The 17,652-nt window shown below is 38.1% G+C and overlaps 1 protein-coding gene across 4 annotated transcripts in view; it reads right to left on the reverse strand.

The window, feature by feature from the left end:
* WAC (WW domain containing adaptor with coiled-coil) overlaps positions 1 to 17,652 on the reverse strand; it is a 51,517-nt gene that overhangs the window by 16,156 nt on the left and 17,709 nt on the right. For all 4 annotated transcript variants that reach the window (XM_015853210.1, XM_015853214.1, XM_015853212.2 and 1 more), the window contains exons 4-9: positions 14,741 to 14,847; positions 14,148 to 14,263; positions 13,636 to 13,748; positions 11,837 to 12,145; positions 2,596 to 2,841; positions 704 to 826 (exon numbers count right to left, since the gene is read on the reverse strand). In XM_015853210.1, coding sequence (XP_015708696.1) covers positions 704 to 826; positions 2,596 to 2,841; positions 11,837 to 12,145; positions 13,636 to 13,748; positions 14,148 to 14,263; positions 14,741 to 14,847 — 1,014 coding nt within the window. The remainder of the gene's footprint in view (positions 1 to 703; positions 827 to 2,595; positions 2,842 to 11,836; positions 12,146 to 13,635; positions 13,749 to 14,147; positions 14,264 to 14,740; positions 14,848 to 17,652) is intronic.

A 17,652-nucleotide genomic window follows, 5' to 3' on the forward strand; every position in this document is an offset into this window, starting at 1 on the left:
CTCAACTGAATTTAACTGAGAGAATGCACAGACACTACACTTAGAAATGTGTTCATTCATTCTAAGCATCTAATTACCAAAACAAACGAACAAAACATCCAAGAGCTCATATTCTACTTTTTAAAAGTTACTTCTTGTATAATACTGCTTATCTACTCAGTAAAAACCCTGCATTTATTGTTTTGGTTTCAGTTTTTAGCTTTACCAAGTTACAAACCATAACGTACTAAGGATATCTGAAGTAATACCATGCCTGGAAGCCGAAGATTACTTACAAAAATCTACAGATAACATGAGATAGAATTAACTCACTTTCAAGAATTCAAGGCCTGCCTCAATTGTCACAGCTGCACAGCGTTACAAAGAATGGTGTTCAAATACATAAGAGTTATGTTTAATATAATAAAAAAAACATTAAGTCTTATGAAGGTTCAGAGTAAACCTGCACATTTCATGTTGCTCGTATTAACTTAGTTAATACACAAAGAAAATCACAAAAGGCAAGATAGCAGTATATTTATTTTGTTACTCGCCAGCTTCTGGTTCCCTGATATCATACCTTTGGAAAAAGAAGTCATTCAACATACTCTACACCATGTGGCCAAAGATATGAGACACCTTTTTAAAGTCTCAGTTACATCAGCCTTTATAAAATGCAACCTTACTTCTTTACACAAGCGAAAAAAAATATAACTTTAAATACCTTGCGTAGACAGTTGTGCTGCTTGAGAAATTAGGGAAGTGATATTGAAAGCAGATGGTCCAGCAGTGAGAATTTTATGGAGTATAGACTGCAGAGAGGCTTGTGTCACAGCTGCTGTTAGAACTAAAAGCAAATGTTACGTTTTACTGATGATTCTAAAATAAAAGTTTAAACTGTTAAATGTATTTAGCCAGTCTGAAACTGCTTCTCTGTTATTTTTTCCCCACATCCATGACAGACCAGAGAGCCGCATGATCAATGACATAAATTCATCTCCTGAATGCTTGGCATGTTTAACCAAGCCCTTTATTTAGCAGTTTAAGAGAATAATTGAAAAAAGTTAAAAATCTTTTAGAAAGTAATTTCAATTCTTTAGCTCAATCTTATGGATCAATTATAGTTCTTATAAATAATGAAAACATTTATTCAATTTATTATTACAATAAAGGAATATATATATATATATGTATATATATATATATATATATTTTAATGACTATAACTTTAAAAATAGTAATAATAATGAAGAAATAAACCATCATCACTTCAGCTCACTAAAAGAGGTTTGATGAAGGTAGGGGTGAACACTATTCCCAGTTCAAGAAATGCTAATACTTAAAATATCAATTACAGGGGAAAGGAAACTTCCTGCTAGAGGAAAAAAAAAAGAGATGTTTCTCACGTTAAAAACCCCAAAGCTCTCATTTTTCTCTGCATTATGTGCATGATGACGGTAGCCCCACTGAGCAAGGTGAAGTCACAGTGCCTGTCTGCATGTCAGCCAGGCTCTCATGCTGTCATAGCAGTAATGAACACAGCTGCTGCTCAAGTACGCCCAAAGAAAAAGACTGGAAATTTAAGTCATTGACTTTCCAGTAGAATACAGCAGGATACATAATAGGAACTGTCATTTTTCAACCCAACCAGACATGATTCTCCTACTTTTTCAGTCCAGCCTTATACAAATAAGGTTTTTTTAAGAGCTCCTCCCAGCACAGGAAGTAAATAATAACCTACTGGACTACTGATGAAACCATAATATTTGTTGATTAAAAGGAAACCAACTGAGATGTTTGTCCACAGAAATTATTGTTAGGTAAAAATTACCAAGTTCAAAGCAAAATTTGAGCTTTTTCATTGTTCACACTTCTAAATGGTTAAAGATCTCTGGGCACAACACGCAAATGTTTTGCCTCCTATTTAAATTGATGACCAGTGAAGAACAAATTGAAACAAAAAACCCACTGCACAACATTTCCTCTTTTAATAAACTGCCACGCGCAGAAATCCCAGTAGATAAAACAACACTCAAAATACACCAACTCCACCTGTTCTAACAATAAAAGGCACAACACCCAGTTGTACAAATTCTTCTAACAAACAAAGCCTATCCAGCAAAAATGGATCAGATGCACTAAATTTAGCTCACCAGCAAAATTACTGATAGACCATCTTACTCAGTGAGACCAACATATTCTGTTAAATAAAAAAAGTTGATAAGCAACAAGACTTCAAAAGCCCTCGAAGTTTTGGTATCTGCAAGCACTACAAGGAGGGCAGCTCAAGCTACAGAAAACAAAGAACACTGCATGAAGTCAACACATGAAAAACTAACTAAACGTTGGGCAAGAGAACGCTTATATAATGATTCATCCCCAGCCTCAGTGAAAACCACTCAGGTACATGAGAATTCACAAGCATATTAATCTTAAACATCATCTGGCTATTTTTAAAAGGCTGAACAGAAAAACAATGTAACTAACAACCCTTACTTTGGGTAGGGATTTATTTACTTGTCATTTCAGGTAACAGCAGAATTTACTACAATTTAACCCCCTTAGAGTACTAATGTGCATCAATAAACGATAACATCAACTTTAAAGAATCCTTACCTTCATTGATTTTGGATATATCTACGCTAGAATTATTAAGCTGCAATGTGGCTTGCAGAGCAGGCAGCAACTGTCGAAGGAGATTTGGGTCCTGAAGTAATGGAGGAATTGGTGACTGTGGGACAGGTGAGACAGGAACTGTAGGAGCTGATGAAGCAGGTGCAGAAGCTGGATTCAGTCCAGAAGCAGAAGATGTGGAAGGAGTTGTGCAAGAATGGGATACAGTCTTGTCCACTGATGCAGACTCTAAATGGAAGACAAAGAATAATTTTCATATGCCTCAATGCAGCCTCATAACTCCTCACTAGTAAAATATTCATATTAAATTCAGGAGACCAAACTCTTAAATATCATTATAAGAAAAAAAGATGCATACAAAAATTCACGCAACAAAAACTGAAGATACCTGATAAATAGTGTCATTTGGGTTACTGAACTTACTATGTATTAGGTACACACTCAGAAACACTTTTACTTCAAAGAATTGGACAGAACGCTGTCAACGTGACAAATGCTCCCCCCCTACCCCCAGTGTACTCTGAATTACTATGACAAACTTAAGCCCAAAATTTCTCATTACTGCCCTCTTTAGCAGTATATATTCTCTTGGGATACGTTTTTACCCGTCATTCCAAACTTTCTTTGGGAGATACGCAGTGTCAACGAGCATTAAGAAGTCCATGGACTTCCAAACAGATTGGTTAATATGGTCAAAATTTGAGGGAGGGAATGAGACATAATTCATTTACTCAGAAACCAGATTTCAAAAGCTACAAAAGAAAGAGCAAGCTTGTAATGTACAAATCAGCTACAGTGCTCGGGATTACAGTTAGGATGATAAATTGTACCCGAAATTTAAAACAAGAGTTGTTAGCATCCCCACTGCACAGGAGAAAAACAACTGAACATGTACCTACTCATAATTAATTTCAAACTCATCAGCTTCTTCTCAAACATCAAGATCTATTTTCTTTACTCTCTTATTCTCTTTTTAGCAAGTGATTGCATATATACTTGTTTAGCGCTTAAGTTATTAGTTATATTGTACATTGGGCTTAAATAGTTAAATTGGGCTTAATTAGAAGAAAAATGCCATGATACAATCTGAGTTCCTCAAAAAGTTTTAAATTTGACCTCCAGTTAGTATGAAAGTCTCTCCTGCATTCCAGTACCATAAGAAACTCCTGCAGTGAAAGGATTTCCACTTACTATGGGTATAGAGTCAAATACCCTTCCTTTTAGAAGTCTGGATCACTGTATTTCAATTCCTGCTTCCCATTCTCTCACTCCTTTTCAACTCCACCTGAAGTCTCCACCCCCAGGTTGTCAGATCAGTGTTCCTATAGTACCAAACAGCCCAAACAAAGAGTGGAAAGATGATCCAAGGTCTCATTTACAACGCTTGCCTGCAACACTGAAAACCTGTATTGTAAACCCACCTCAGATTAGGGAGAGAACATCAACACAGACATTCCACACTTCAGGTAAAAAAAAAAAATCCAAGTGAAAGCTAAAGTAACCGGGAGGGAAACTCACACTCTAAACATTTCTGGTTTGTTTGTTAGGTTGGTTTTTCTTTTGGAGAGATATTAAAGGTAAAAAGAGGTTGACTTTAATAGAGAAGAACTCCAATTTGACTGCTTGTAAGGATGTGAAGGTCAGGGCACACAGCCTGATCTTTCAGGCAAGCTTCTAGAAAAGACACAGCCTTGTGTAGTTACAAACACCCTGGGACAAAAGGTTGATTTTATTATATTTGTAAAGGGACCTGGTTATTTGGCCAGGAGCTTTCCTAAGAAGAACTTAAAACCTGAAATAACACGAAGGGACAAGAAGCATTACAATGACTGAAGAGAAAAAAAGAAGTAGTTACAAAAACTTTATCCATTCTTCATTAATGTGACCAGGACAACCAACCATGTACCAGCCCTCCTCATGGATGCACCCAGTCAGCAGCCTGCTGCAGAAATATTACATACAAAAATCTTACAATGCTAAGGTGTTCCAAGTTAGTTTAGCAAAATTACAGGAATTCAAGATACATCAAGTAAGCAAGAATCTTCTCACACTATAAAGTCTGAACTGAACCTTTATCATATACATGCAGTGGCAGACAAAAGCAAGGGAACTTATCAGAATGGGGCCGGTTAGTGCTTCTAAGTCTTTCACCCTGTGACTCTGAGAACCTCTGGGGGAGGGAGGGAGGAAAGGGGGTAAGGATGGTTGTGACAACCCTAATTTAAAAAGAAATAAAACACTCCAAAAAGAACAGAAAATCAACCAACTGAAACCCAACCAAACACCTAAGCAGATACAAAGACTAACAACAAGATGTAGCGAAGATTTCTTCACAGACAGATTGAGTTCTCTTAGCACCGGATCAGACCAATCACGTTTCTGTACAGCCAGTGGTTTAAAGAAGAAATTAATTGCTTTAAGCAAGGAAAAATCTCACTAATATAGTATTAATTCACATAAGCAGTTCCAGAGCTTCAAACCACACCACCACAGCAAGCAGTTCCAAGTATCTTTCACTCATGCTGCAGTTTTATACATCAAAACAAACAAACACCTGAATCAAAGGCAAAGTTGAATGAGTAACACAGCGGGGGCAAACCTTCAATGAGTTCTGGATATTTGCTCATTTCTTCTCCAAAAGGACTCAGAATCTGTCATACAAAACCACTGAATGCCAGGGAGCCTTCAGAAGTACTTAAGTTTGGGAGAACTTCTCCACTACAAGAATACTAACCAAAATGACACAATCAAACTGATTCCTTTTGGGCAATATGGAAACACTGTTCAGCAACTGTACTACTGTAGAAGTTTCACATGTGTTAAAACACATCTCTGAAGATATAATTTCTGTACCATCACATGAATTAAACGCCCTGAGAAAATGATGTGGGAAAAAAAAAGTTCACAGCCAACACTAACACTGCCAGCTTTTGAGATTGTTAACCCTACAAAAACAGCAGTCTAGATGTAACAGAGGAGCACATCTCTGTGTTCATAACCATCTAAACGTGCAAAGTATAAAGGGCACAAAATGTTTCTGCCAAATCAGAACTGAGAAAGGTATGCTCTGTGAAAGGATTTGCCCTTTTCAAGCAGCCTGAAAAGCCATTTTCTTCTCTACAATGGGAAAATCTTTCATGACGAATCCCTATATGCTAAAAAAAAAAACCCTGAAATATGGGCCATTTCTGTAAAAACGTGTTTTTCACTACCTTAATTGGAATTATATTATATTTGGAATTACACAGACATGTAACTCACATTTCAGATCTCAACTATCACAAAACACATCTGAAGAGAACACAATACTGAGAATGTTTTGATGTCTTTACAAACATCAGTCAGTTTCACAGCTCTGATACACTGGTCTGTACCTGAATCGAAACAGGACCTTGCTCATGAACAAGTCACATGCAGTATTACTGCAAATGAAGGATTCTAATTCAGAGCTAGAATGACAGTCATTCATAAATCTGCTTTTAACTATTAATACATCAAACACAGATTAACTTTGAACATAAGCATATTTTTACAAGCAGCAAATGCAAACCTTGTGTCTGTTAGAAGTATTCTTAAAGAAAAGATCTACTGTGTTGCAAGGCCTGTAAAAATATCAGATGATGATGAGCTAAAACTGCCTGGCATTAGACAGAATAATTCTGCAGTCCCTTCATTGTCAACACCAACTTCCTAAAAAACACTGGGCAAATGACCCTAATGTCACATACAATGTCAGCTACTATCATTTAATAGTTTCATCTGGGACTGTATAATTAAAACATCTGATAAAGAATTAAAACCAAGAGCACAATATCTACTGTTATCTTTTCCCTTGTTGAAAGTTTCATTACTTTAGCTCTTCCCCTAAGATCACTATTCCAAATCAAAGCAAAAAACACCACCAAGGAGGGAAAAACCTTTTGACTTCAAGAGCTTTAAAGAAGACTTCTAAAAGAAAAACCCATCAATTCACTTTGTTGTAACAATCTGAAACATACAGCGTGCTTTCTGAAATAAAACAGCACACAAAACCAACAATGATTAGATAAAGCCTACATACGCTTTGACACCAAAACAAGCTTCTGAACCACGAGGCCAAGAGCTGAAGCTGTCCAAAGAAACAGGAAAACAAAACCAATTAAGCTTGGAGCTTTACTTACAGCCACATGAAGAGCTTAGTAAGTGGTTATACAGTAGAATGGAGCATTTTTAAAGACAACTATCATTAGGAAAGGGCTTTATGTTTATAATTACTCTGCTGGACTGTGACCACATCTCTTAGCCTAAAAGGAGACAAGCATGAGACATAAGGCAGTGACAAGAACCAATACAACAAAGGTGATCCTTGCTGCAGGTTTCACAAAGGGGCAGCTGAAAGGAAGTAACTGGAGGCCACTGCTTTCCCCTGAAAAGTCATCTCCAGTCGGAGCTGAAATATTCCAATGGATATTCCAAAGCGGTATGGCTTCTTAAACAAAAAGGACAAGAAATCCCTTCAGAAAAACATGGCAGATTTTGGCAGCCACACCACAGAGGGACAAGAAGGCAAACACTTCTATTCTCAAAGTTGGAGGCAGTAAATTAAAACGCTGCTGAATCTTGCTGTCATTAATCACGGCCCCTTCACAACAGTACTGTGCTGCTCCTCAGCAAAGTAGGATCCAGTGTATCTCATTCTGAGGCATGTTTTCAGCCACCACGCTTCAGATGAAAAGCAGCTTATCAGACCAGGGTCTCACCAGAGGCCTACCCAGCTCCACAGCAACATTCCCATCTGTGCCTGCAACACTCTTCCTTCCCTTTTCTGCTACTGCTGAGCTGTCCAGGCTCAGTGTTCCCAGGGGAAGAACAGAGATGAGAGAATGGATTTTTTTTGCACACCTACTTCCCTCCCAGTCCTCTGCCTGACAACCCACGAGGCTGATATTCTCTAAACATCAAGGAGCTTCACAAGACTGTTGTAGGTATCTGCTTCTTATTCTGTCACATATATAAGATTTATTTCCAAGGTTTTTATTATTTAAATGACATGGAAATTTCCCATTTAGGGCTGACTGCATAATTTCCAAATTATTAATGTGACTCCTCGAGTATTCCAATTAGCTCTTCCTATTAAGTTTTGTTTTGAACAGTAGAACAAAATGCACTCAAAGTCCTCTGAATTCAGCACTTCATCCTTGCTCACTCAGCACATTGTGAGCTGGCCTTAGATCTCAGATCTCAGTTAGCAACAATCACACGTGCCCTCAATGTGCTCACCATGGGAGGGAAACACCATCACAAAATGCTCAGAAAACCCATGCTTCGTTGTTCCATAAAGCTCACTGCTGCTCTATTAAACAACTCACAGAACGGCTCACCAAACTACTTGATTTAATGCTAATGACTAAGAACCGTAACACATTCACCTGAAGTACTCATGTGTACAGTCTAATGAGTGTTTTCCACCAAGTTCTCTGTGCAGCGTGAGTCACACTGAGCTTTTTAATTCAATTTCACCTATGAAGGACATTAAGCTATAGCAAGATACGTAGATATTTTAAGATGCATTTTGAAAACGTTTGGATGAATGCAACAACAGCAACAGTAACTGGGCTCTCAACTGTGCTCAAAACCTCTGATACACAAAAAAACCCCAACCTGTACTCTGCTCCTGTTGGATCACTGTAGTGTCAGAGCAGTTTTTGTACTTTTAGCTTTATTGCCAAAATGAATGGAACAGCAATGCTGAGCAAATAAGCATAAAACAAGGAAAGTAACCTCCAACAGTCCCACTAATGTAATTTTTGCAACCACTGCATGAACTGAGCAATAAACTTAGAACTGCAGAACTCAGCCAAAGAAGACGCAATGATCTCAGGAGTCATGTTAATAACTGACCACTGAAGTCTAGGAAGTGTTACAAGTACAAAACAACAGGTGAGGAAAGGAGAAGGAAGAAGCTCAGCTACCACTGACCAACCACTTCAGGATGGCAGCATCAGCAGCACAACCCACACAACCACCGGCCATCCTGCTGAATTCTGTTGGAGGGTTTGCACTAGAAATGGAAGTGCTGCTTGATGGGACTTGGATGAAAGGTGTGAGAAGTACCCAGTGGACAGACATGCTGTTAAGATACGGACAGTACGACATTTCATTCAGTAAGTGGATAAGAGACACGAAGTATGTGATGTGCCCTACAGATAAAGCAGCCAAAAAGTAGGAAATGCAACCGCACACTTTACCTGCATAGAGCACTCACAGTGAGCACAAACAGAAGCAGCAGATTCTGACTGGAACATTCAAATCAAAGGGTAGAGGTCAATTAGTTCCCCAGGAACTCTCCACTATTGCCAGCCATGAGGGCAGAGGGCTACTGCTAACAGCTGAGCTAGAGTTCAGCCAGGGATTTTATTCAATCTCCTTGCGGGACTACAACATACCCCTGCAGCAAAAGAGATTGAGCTGAAAGAAGCGTTGTTGGTTTTTGGTGATTTTGTTTTATTTTTCATAACTATTACTGCGTTTTTAAAAATACACGCTATTAACAAAACTATTAAAACAGTGGTACATATATGGCATATGCCAGATGGCATATGGACACCGGTAAAACAATGACAAGAAGCGAGAATTAATTTAGGCAAGTTGCTGCATGTATTATTCAGTCATTTGGACCAAAGTCCTTTAGTATGCAATGCTAAAAGACAGCTTTACCTCATCTTAGAGAGAGGGATGGTACAGCAGTACAGCTAGTGAGCAGGGAGAACGACGACGACGAAGGAAAAAAATATATATAAAAATCAAAGGCTGTTTCCTTTACTACCATAAAAACAAACCTCCATAACTATTTTCCTGTTCTACAAAGATACTTTTAGGAGTTTGTTTAAACTGTGACAGGGTGATTTTCTTCATTTTGTACAACAAACCAGCATGCCTACAACACTACGGGTTCACAGCCGCACCTGGGAGAGTGAGTAAGAAAGGAACGCTATACAGAACCACTGCAGTGTACAACAGTTTACTCCCTTTGTTTAAATACACAAGGTTCTACGGATATTCCACTGGTCAAATTTCATGTTCCAACATCAAAAACGAGTCCTAATAAACACAAGGCAAGACTACTGAGCGTACCCTATGAACAACCTTTTATCGTAATACAGATGAGTTTTTATGCTTCTGAAGGAGGAAATTCAAGCAAAATATCAAAATTCACACAGAACTTTTTGAAGCCTAACTTTCTTATACTCTACTTCAACCACTTACTAACTTAAAGTTAACTGTGTTAACTGGGACTCACCCTGCCTGAAGTTCCCAAAGTGCTGTATTTGCTCATACTTTAGTGCCATAAAGCAGTCACATCAACTACCCATCATTATGGAATCTATCCATTTCATTCCTATAAGCTTAAACAGCCCCTATATAGGAAAACAGAAATTACGTTATTGATAAAGAAGCACCTAAGGTTACACGGATTTTAAGATAAGATTCATAGCATCAAGACTGCCCCACGCAGTCATCTCTACTGTCCGTACCCAACTATGTGCTAAGTTCTCAAGCAAACACCACATCTAAGAAATTCCAGAACCACCTGACGACGTTTCTAGCAGTTGACCCAATGGGAAATCCATTCAGTTCCAGCAAGTCTCAGTTGCTCAGTTTAACTTGAAGCAACTAATAAAGGTATGCAGTAAACAGGAAAAGAATACCCAGTCTGAAGTCCAATTGGACACCAAACAGGAATGGAATATGCGAGAATGGAGTAACAAAGGGTTTCTTTAAGAATGTTTTACAGATAGCAATGGAAAGAAAGAGGTTATCCTTAATATTAGGAAAAAAATATTCTCAAAGAGTGGTGAAGCACTGCCAAAGGCTGCTGGGGGAGGTGGTTGGAGTCACCATCACTGGAGGTCTTCAAGAAAAGGGTAGATGTGGCACTGAGGGACACAGTTAGTGGGCATGGCAGTGGTAGGCTGATGGCTGGACTGGATGACCTCAGCGTTCTTATCCAATCTTAATTATTCTGTGAATCTAAGGATAGAATATTTCACATGCACGATCTGCACTGTCAGTGTTTAGAAGAGTGTATCAAACTGCATTCAATACAGAGACTTAGCAGCTAATTTCTTGGTGTTCTGCTCAAGAACACCATCCTTTGTGCTTTACAATGATGATTAGAAAAGGACTTGCCTCTGTTACTCTGTATTTACCATCAACACTCACATTCCAGGTAATGTGAAAACTGCCCAAGATATCACGTAAAACAGGAAAATCCTTCATGTACAATTTTCTTACATTGCTAGAAATGTTACCGTTGGGAATTTTTGGATAGCCAGGAGAATTTCCAACCACACTAAAAGCTGGAATTCTTTAATAAAGAAAACTAGAAGGCAAGAAAACAAATGCACAGTGTAAGACCAACTTCAGACCTGAGTCTTGATGTGCTTCTCAGGAGTGTATTACTCTTTCTTAATTGACATACTTACAAATTTCAGTATCTTTCCAAAATGAATCCAGTGTCACAACAGTTCAGTAATACTTTATATTAAAACCAAAATTCTTATTAAAAAATACTTTTTTCCTCTCCCCAAACCTCCAAAATACCTTTTTTTAGCAAAATGTTACTCATTTGAATGAGCTCAGCTCTATCAAAGTACCACTTCCCCATCCTCACCATCTTCTTTAGCTCTTCTTCGCTAATAACGAGTTCAATCCAATCAACATGTAGATTTTTAAGGTCACAAACAATGCACAAAGTCCTGATCTTTGTTCGATTATTCTAAAAGTTTCTGGTACACAGAAATACAAACTTTCAGCGACTTTTGAGAAGCTGTTAAAAACATACAAACTTTGTAGCTTTCTGTATGAATGGCATTTCCAGTTTGACACTGGCATTCCAAGCCATAAGAGCAGTAAAAATATAATGGTCCAAAATGACTTTCAAACAGTGTAGCTGCATGTTTGCTAAGAACTCAAAAAACAGCAAACATCCAAAACAACATGAGGCAAGAAAAAAACCCATTACTAAAAGATGAACTGAAATAATGATCTGCAGAACAAGCCAGTAAACACTACAATATGCATTTAAAATTGTGTAACAAGGAGTAAGCCCATCAAAATGCTAACTGGGCTCTAAGCACTCACAACCAACACAAGAAGTACATTTAAGTTCTGGAAGTAACATTGAACCAGCAAAGCAAATGAAATACATGGTTTTAAAAACAAGGAATTTTATTAGACATACCTTTTCTCTCTGTTTTCTGTGAAGGGATGGAAGATGCAGATGTAGGCAGTTTTGATAAAGTAGATGCTCCATTAGCATCAAAGGATTTCTTTGGCTGGTGATCAGATTGTAGAGAAAATGGACTAGGAGGAACAGTGCTTGGGGTAGCAGTTGGATGAACCACTGGTTTGATGGGATGCTGTACTGGAGTAGAACTACTGTGAGTCTCTGCCCTGGGCAGTCTGTAGTCTCTGTCATTGTGCCTGCTTGTTTGAGACAAAATATTCTGTGGGAGCATACTACTGGCGTCACTGGAATGCTTGTCTTCCACTTTTGTCAAGATTCCCCAAGTAACGTTGCAATAAGGAAAAAAAAGAAGATTAAATTAGAAACTTCTCTAAGATTACAGTAACTATGATCAATATAGCTGCACATCAATAAATAGAGCTGACCAAACTTCTTAAGTTTAAAAAAAAACCAACAACCTAAAGTAGATCAGCATCAAAAAAGGCAAAATTCAATTTTACTCACTGACAAAATGCATTTTCTCTGACCTTTGCTTGATTTAGAGTTCCAGGTTAAGCACTGTGTTTTGATGAAAGGTTGCTTTATAATGAGTGTTACGGTCAAAGTTAACTTTTGAAGTTCCTAAAAAATCTAAATCAAAATCTATTATTTCCACTTGTATTTAGCATGAAGAGATAATCTGAGCCCTTTTTCTTTTGTTCATTAAAAATCCGGAGCACTATGCGTAATTAAGTAGTCTCCAATTCTACCCTCCAAGGAATTCTACTTCAAGTCACATGAATACCGCCACAAAGAATTGACTTTCAGTTGGATCAATTCAGAAGACCACATACAAAATGAGTGACAAGTTTGCATCTGTCACATGCTAATGGAAGTTAAAGTTCTCCGTGCAGTGTACACATCAAGCACTGAGGTTTTTTTCCATGATTTTCACATGTCACAAAACTAGTGGTTACTGAAACATGCAAGTACTCTATCTTCTCATATCATACAGTTTGTTCTAGCATGGCAATGTGTTTTAATACATACAGAAAAACATTCCTTTACACACATTTGCTTAGCCAAGTCCCACAGAAGGGGAAGAAAAATACAGTTTGGAAATACATAGTTTGGTTTCTACTTTTAATCTATCTTGAGATTTATGCTACAAAACCATAAGAACAGTATCAGCAGACAGGAGGAATCTCACGTTTCTAGGAATTGTTTGTACGTTTCCTAGAGAAATCTGGCAAAGTTTCGAGCTATATTCTCAGGAAAAACATTCCAAGCTACAGAAATTCATGGTCTGGAACTTGCTTTGCTAATAGTATTGGCTTAGCAAAAATATCCTTTCAGTAAAGTATACAAGTTTCTGAAAAAAACTGATACCATTATCTATTAAATTAGTTTGTATTTTTCAGATGTGAAATCAAGTTTTCAGATTTTTTTTCTGCTTTTCTATTTTCATGCTCAGTATATAACACAATCAAGTCTCATTAAGTGCAACACTCAAACTGTACTATTAGTTGTGCAAATTGTATCAATAACTACCTACAGAGAACTAAATCTGGCAGTAAAAGCTGCAAGAAGTACCACAAAAGACCGCATTAAGAAAACGCTGTCCTAGTAAACAAAAGTTATTTTAGGGAACAACACTTGGGATAACTGTCTGCATCATCAGTTTGGCTTTGTTTATACAAAGAGAGGAGAAAAACAGCTTAGGAAACATTTTTATTTTTTAAATTTTTAAGTTTGGAAAAGAGCAATGCAAACAAGGCAAGAATACACTGCTGTAAAAACACAAGACCACATACTTCCACTGGCAAACCCACTGGCAGCTGTCGCTTGCATCACCTCTCTTCTGTAATCTCTATCTTTTGGAAAACTGTTAACTGACATTTTGCTTGCTTCTTTTTGTCTCTGCTCTCTGAAGAAAAAAAAAAAACAACAAAACAACACAAGTTAAATAAGAATTTACAACACCTAACAATACTTTCTACAGGGTAAAATACGTAAGATGAATTGTTCTAATAGATCATTGCTACTGCTGGCAAACTCCAGCTGTTCCATACACCAACATCTTTCCAAGCCCCCACCACACCAGATCAGTTCAGCTCACTAACACAGCAAAGAAAACACAGATTTCACCTCCCCGTTCTGGAATCACCCAGGGATAAGGTAGGTGATAGAGGTCACGTACAGGTGGTAGAAGCACAAACTTGGACCACAGTCTTTTACAGCAGTACTAGATAACATAATTTATAGAGTGGTTGAGTTTAAGAATACTTATCTTTATAAGCCGAAAATAGACACATATATATCATACCTTTCCAGCCACTCTTTTGGTTTTTCCCACTGTGAAACTTCTGTTCTGCAGTTGTAGTAGTACTTTTTGCCTGAAGAGCTGATGTGTTCAGACCAATCATCCGCAGAATCGTAAGCCTTTAAAATACAAACAGTGTTGGACAAAAGACCACACCAGAAGTCTTAATACACACACTCAAAACTATGTCACATCCTCATATGTATCCATATAACTGCTTTCCATTTAGATCCCATTTAAATGCCTGTTCCATTGTTGTTAAGCATTAGGATGTGACCACTATATTCCTGCTGCATTCTACAATAGTTTCTTCTGTTTTATTCTCACTAACGTTAAAAAATATACCAGAAACTACCAGTATACTTATTGGGACACAGTAACATCAATACTGATAACCTCCAATGATTATCAATTAGAACAGTTTTACAACATCTAATAACTGCAGATCAGATGCATAGAGTGTTCATTAAAAAAAACTGATGTTGGAGAACTCAATAAAAGAGGAAGCACACGTCTCGCATTTCAGATAATGCTGAAAATACTGTATATATATGAATGGAGTGATACAGAGATAAATACCAATCAAAAATACTCACTCCATCAGAAGTTTTGCTTGGATTATTGCTGGGATTAGAAGAATGTGAATTCGAACTATGAAGAGCACTGTGGTTATGTGAATTTTCTTGTGGAGAGTAACTGGTCCCTAAAAGGGAAAGGAAAAAAAACAACAGCTTACCACATATGTTTTCAAAGAAATTACATAAATGAATTCTAAGGAGGCAAAAAGCAGGGAGGGCACATCCTTCACCTGTATCACAACATCAATCAAATGGTTTCAGGAGACATACAAATATTTCTTCTGTTGCATATAAGGTAAAGCTTCCTTTGACTCGCCAGTTACAATTTCTTAGCTTGCACTGTTCTTACTCCCAAACAAAATACGTATCCTTTACTGTTATTTTATTAGTATGCTGACAGAGTCCTAATGCACTACTTCAGACATTAGAAACCATTTTATCCTGTAAAGTCAGAAAGTTTCAAAGGGTTTCTCATCAGCCCACAGCATTTGGTACACAAAATCAGTTTTCAAATTCACTGAAGCAATGCTGTTTTCTTCACCCTTGAGTTTCTTTGTAACTGGTCCTAGGTAACTATTTCTATTTATGAAAATAGAATAAATTTGTTTTCCTGCAGCACAGACTCTGCAATAAAGCATATTAAAGCAGCGTTTCCCAGAGGTTTGCATGGTTCTGGACCCCAAACAACTGTTTACTGAGGTTACCTGGCTTTCTTCCCTGTAACACTTGAACTCAAAAGAATAGCTGAGAACTGAGAAAGGAGATAACTCAGCATTTGACATCTGCATTTGTGTCTACACTCAAATCACCAATTCAACACTAACTGTTCAGATTTCCAGTTAAATAAGCCCTCCCATTTACCCTATGTGAACTCTGTATAGATGTCCTGCTCTTAGGGAATGCTATTCCTTGAAAAATTCTGAACAAGTAAAAGTCTCGTCAATGTTTCCATTCTTCCCATTTTTTTTTTTCCCCCCACACCATGCTAAGAAAAAATATTTTCTTACAGATTTCAAGGAGAAATAATACATCAGCACTGACCCTCTCTTATTCTCTCCCCCAAGTACATAACTACTACTACAACAGGAACTACTAACTTCACATACTGTATCGTAATCTAAATTTGAAGTAAGAAGGCTCTGCAAACACCAAGAACTGAATCTCATAAGTAACCACATCAAAAAATAGGGAGCCTGAAATTGGACTAATAGGTGGGAGTAAACTGAGCTGCTCAAATAAGATTTTCTAGGACTTTAAGAGCTCATAAGCAGAAAATGACTGATTACAGTGTATCAGATGCAGCATAGGAGAGATTATAATACAAATAATGTCTTTTGATCCTTCTACCTAATGCAAGTGTTGACAAAATTACTACAAAATTCTCCACTGACTCCCCATGCAGGATAGAAAAGCAGTCAGGCACACAAGCAAAGAAATACACCATGACCAACGTTGTTCCTACCCTACAAGGAATAAAGACAGATTTGCACGCACTATTTATCGACTACTGTTGATAATAACAGTAGTTACTCTGCACTTCATTCAGCACAGTCAAGATGTTGTTGGTGACTTTCTAAATACAATCATGGTCTAAATACAATGCCACATCGAATAATCCATTATGTATTTTCTCAACATGAGTAAGATGGCAACATATGCACTAGACCACTGAAATCTCTTAAAGCTTGTCCTATCCATCCCCTAAACAGGTCCCTCAAGCTCACTGAACAGACATCCAGCCCCTCTCATTCTCACAGCTCCACAGTTCCCTTTGCACCTCCCACTGTTCCTGAGGGTGTTCCCAGTCCTGGCAGTGAGTCCAAGCCCCTCAGCAGTACCTGAGCTGCTGTGGCACTCACACTGCCTACAGCAGCCCCAGCAGTTTCTTCACAAGGCCCATCATAGCTTCTCCAGCAAGACCCCATCTTATGTCACCAGGACGTGCTGCTCAGGCCTTGGGAACAGCCATGCATAATTCCATACCTGGTGGTGTCTAGAGCTATTACAGAGCACAGACACAGGTGCAAGTTCTCCCCTCAGGCCTCCATTTATTTTTATGGTTAATGCTGCTCTACATCTGACCAGTGCCACAATTTAAAGGGAATGAGCACGAAGGGAGCTGCCAAAATGATGCCTGCTGTTAGGAAGCTTCCAAGAGTGAAGCAAATGACACTCTGAAGAACAAGAGCTTTAGGCAATTCATATGAATTAATGGCTTAAAGACCCACCAAATTAACCACAGACCAAAACCTTGTAGTCTCAGTACAAAAAGGTACACGTTGATAGAGAATTATTTGACAGCCCAGCCCAGCAAACACTTGCTAGCTCAGAATAACATGGAAAAACAGCTCAGGAGCTTCTGAAGTCTGCCATGTGAAAATGGTCGGCCAAAAGCAATCACCATGTGGAAGCCTACTTCAAATAAGAAGGGAGGTTCCTCTTATTGGTATACCAGCTATACCCTTAGCAATGCCTAATCTCCATACATTTCATATGGCTGTATCTGCTGCAAATGCACACATGGCAAGCTGTTCTTGAGAACCAAATCACAAAGGTAGGATAGCTGAGATTACTTCATACCCCAGAAAGAGGCCTGCTAAGATTGACAGCACTCTACTGCCCCTTGAGATACTCCCTTGTAACATTTCTTACAGTTTTTATCTATTCACTGCATTAAAAATACTCAGCTACACCAACATTCACTTGCACAATTTTTATTAAGTGCTTTCCAGGCCTAAATTACTGAAGCAAATACAGTCTGAGCTGCAATGAGGTTTCAGCACCATGCTGGACTTGGAGAGAAGACACAACATAGGGTGAAGAAAGAATATCACATCCCACAGTATACCTTCAACTTTGTCAGTAATTTGCACATTGAACTAATGTTTCCCCTAACATCAGTTCAGCTCAGGGAAATTAAGAAGCAACTA

This window comes from Coturnix japonica, chromosome 2 (assembly GCF_001577835.2).
Source record: "Coturnix japonica isolate 7356 chromosome 2, Coturnix japonica 2.1, whole genome shotgun sequence".
Classification (NCBI taxonomy): domain Eukaryota; kingdom Metazoa; phylum Chordata; class Aves; order Galliformes; family Phasianidae; genus Coturnix; species Coturnix japonica.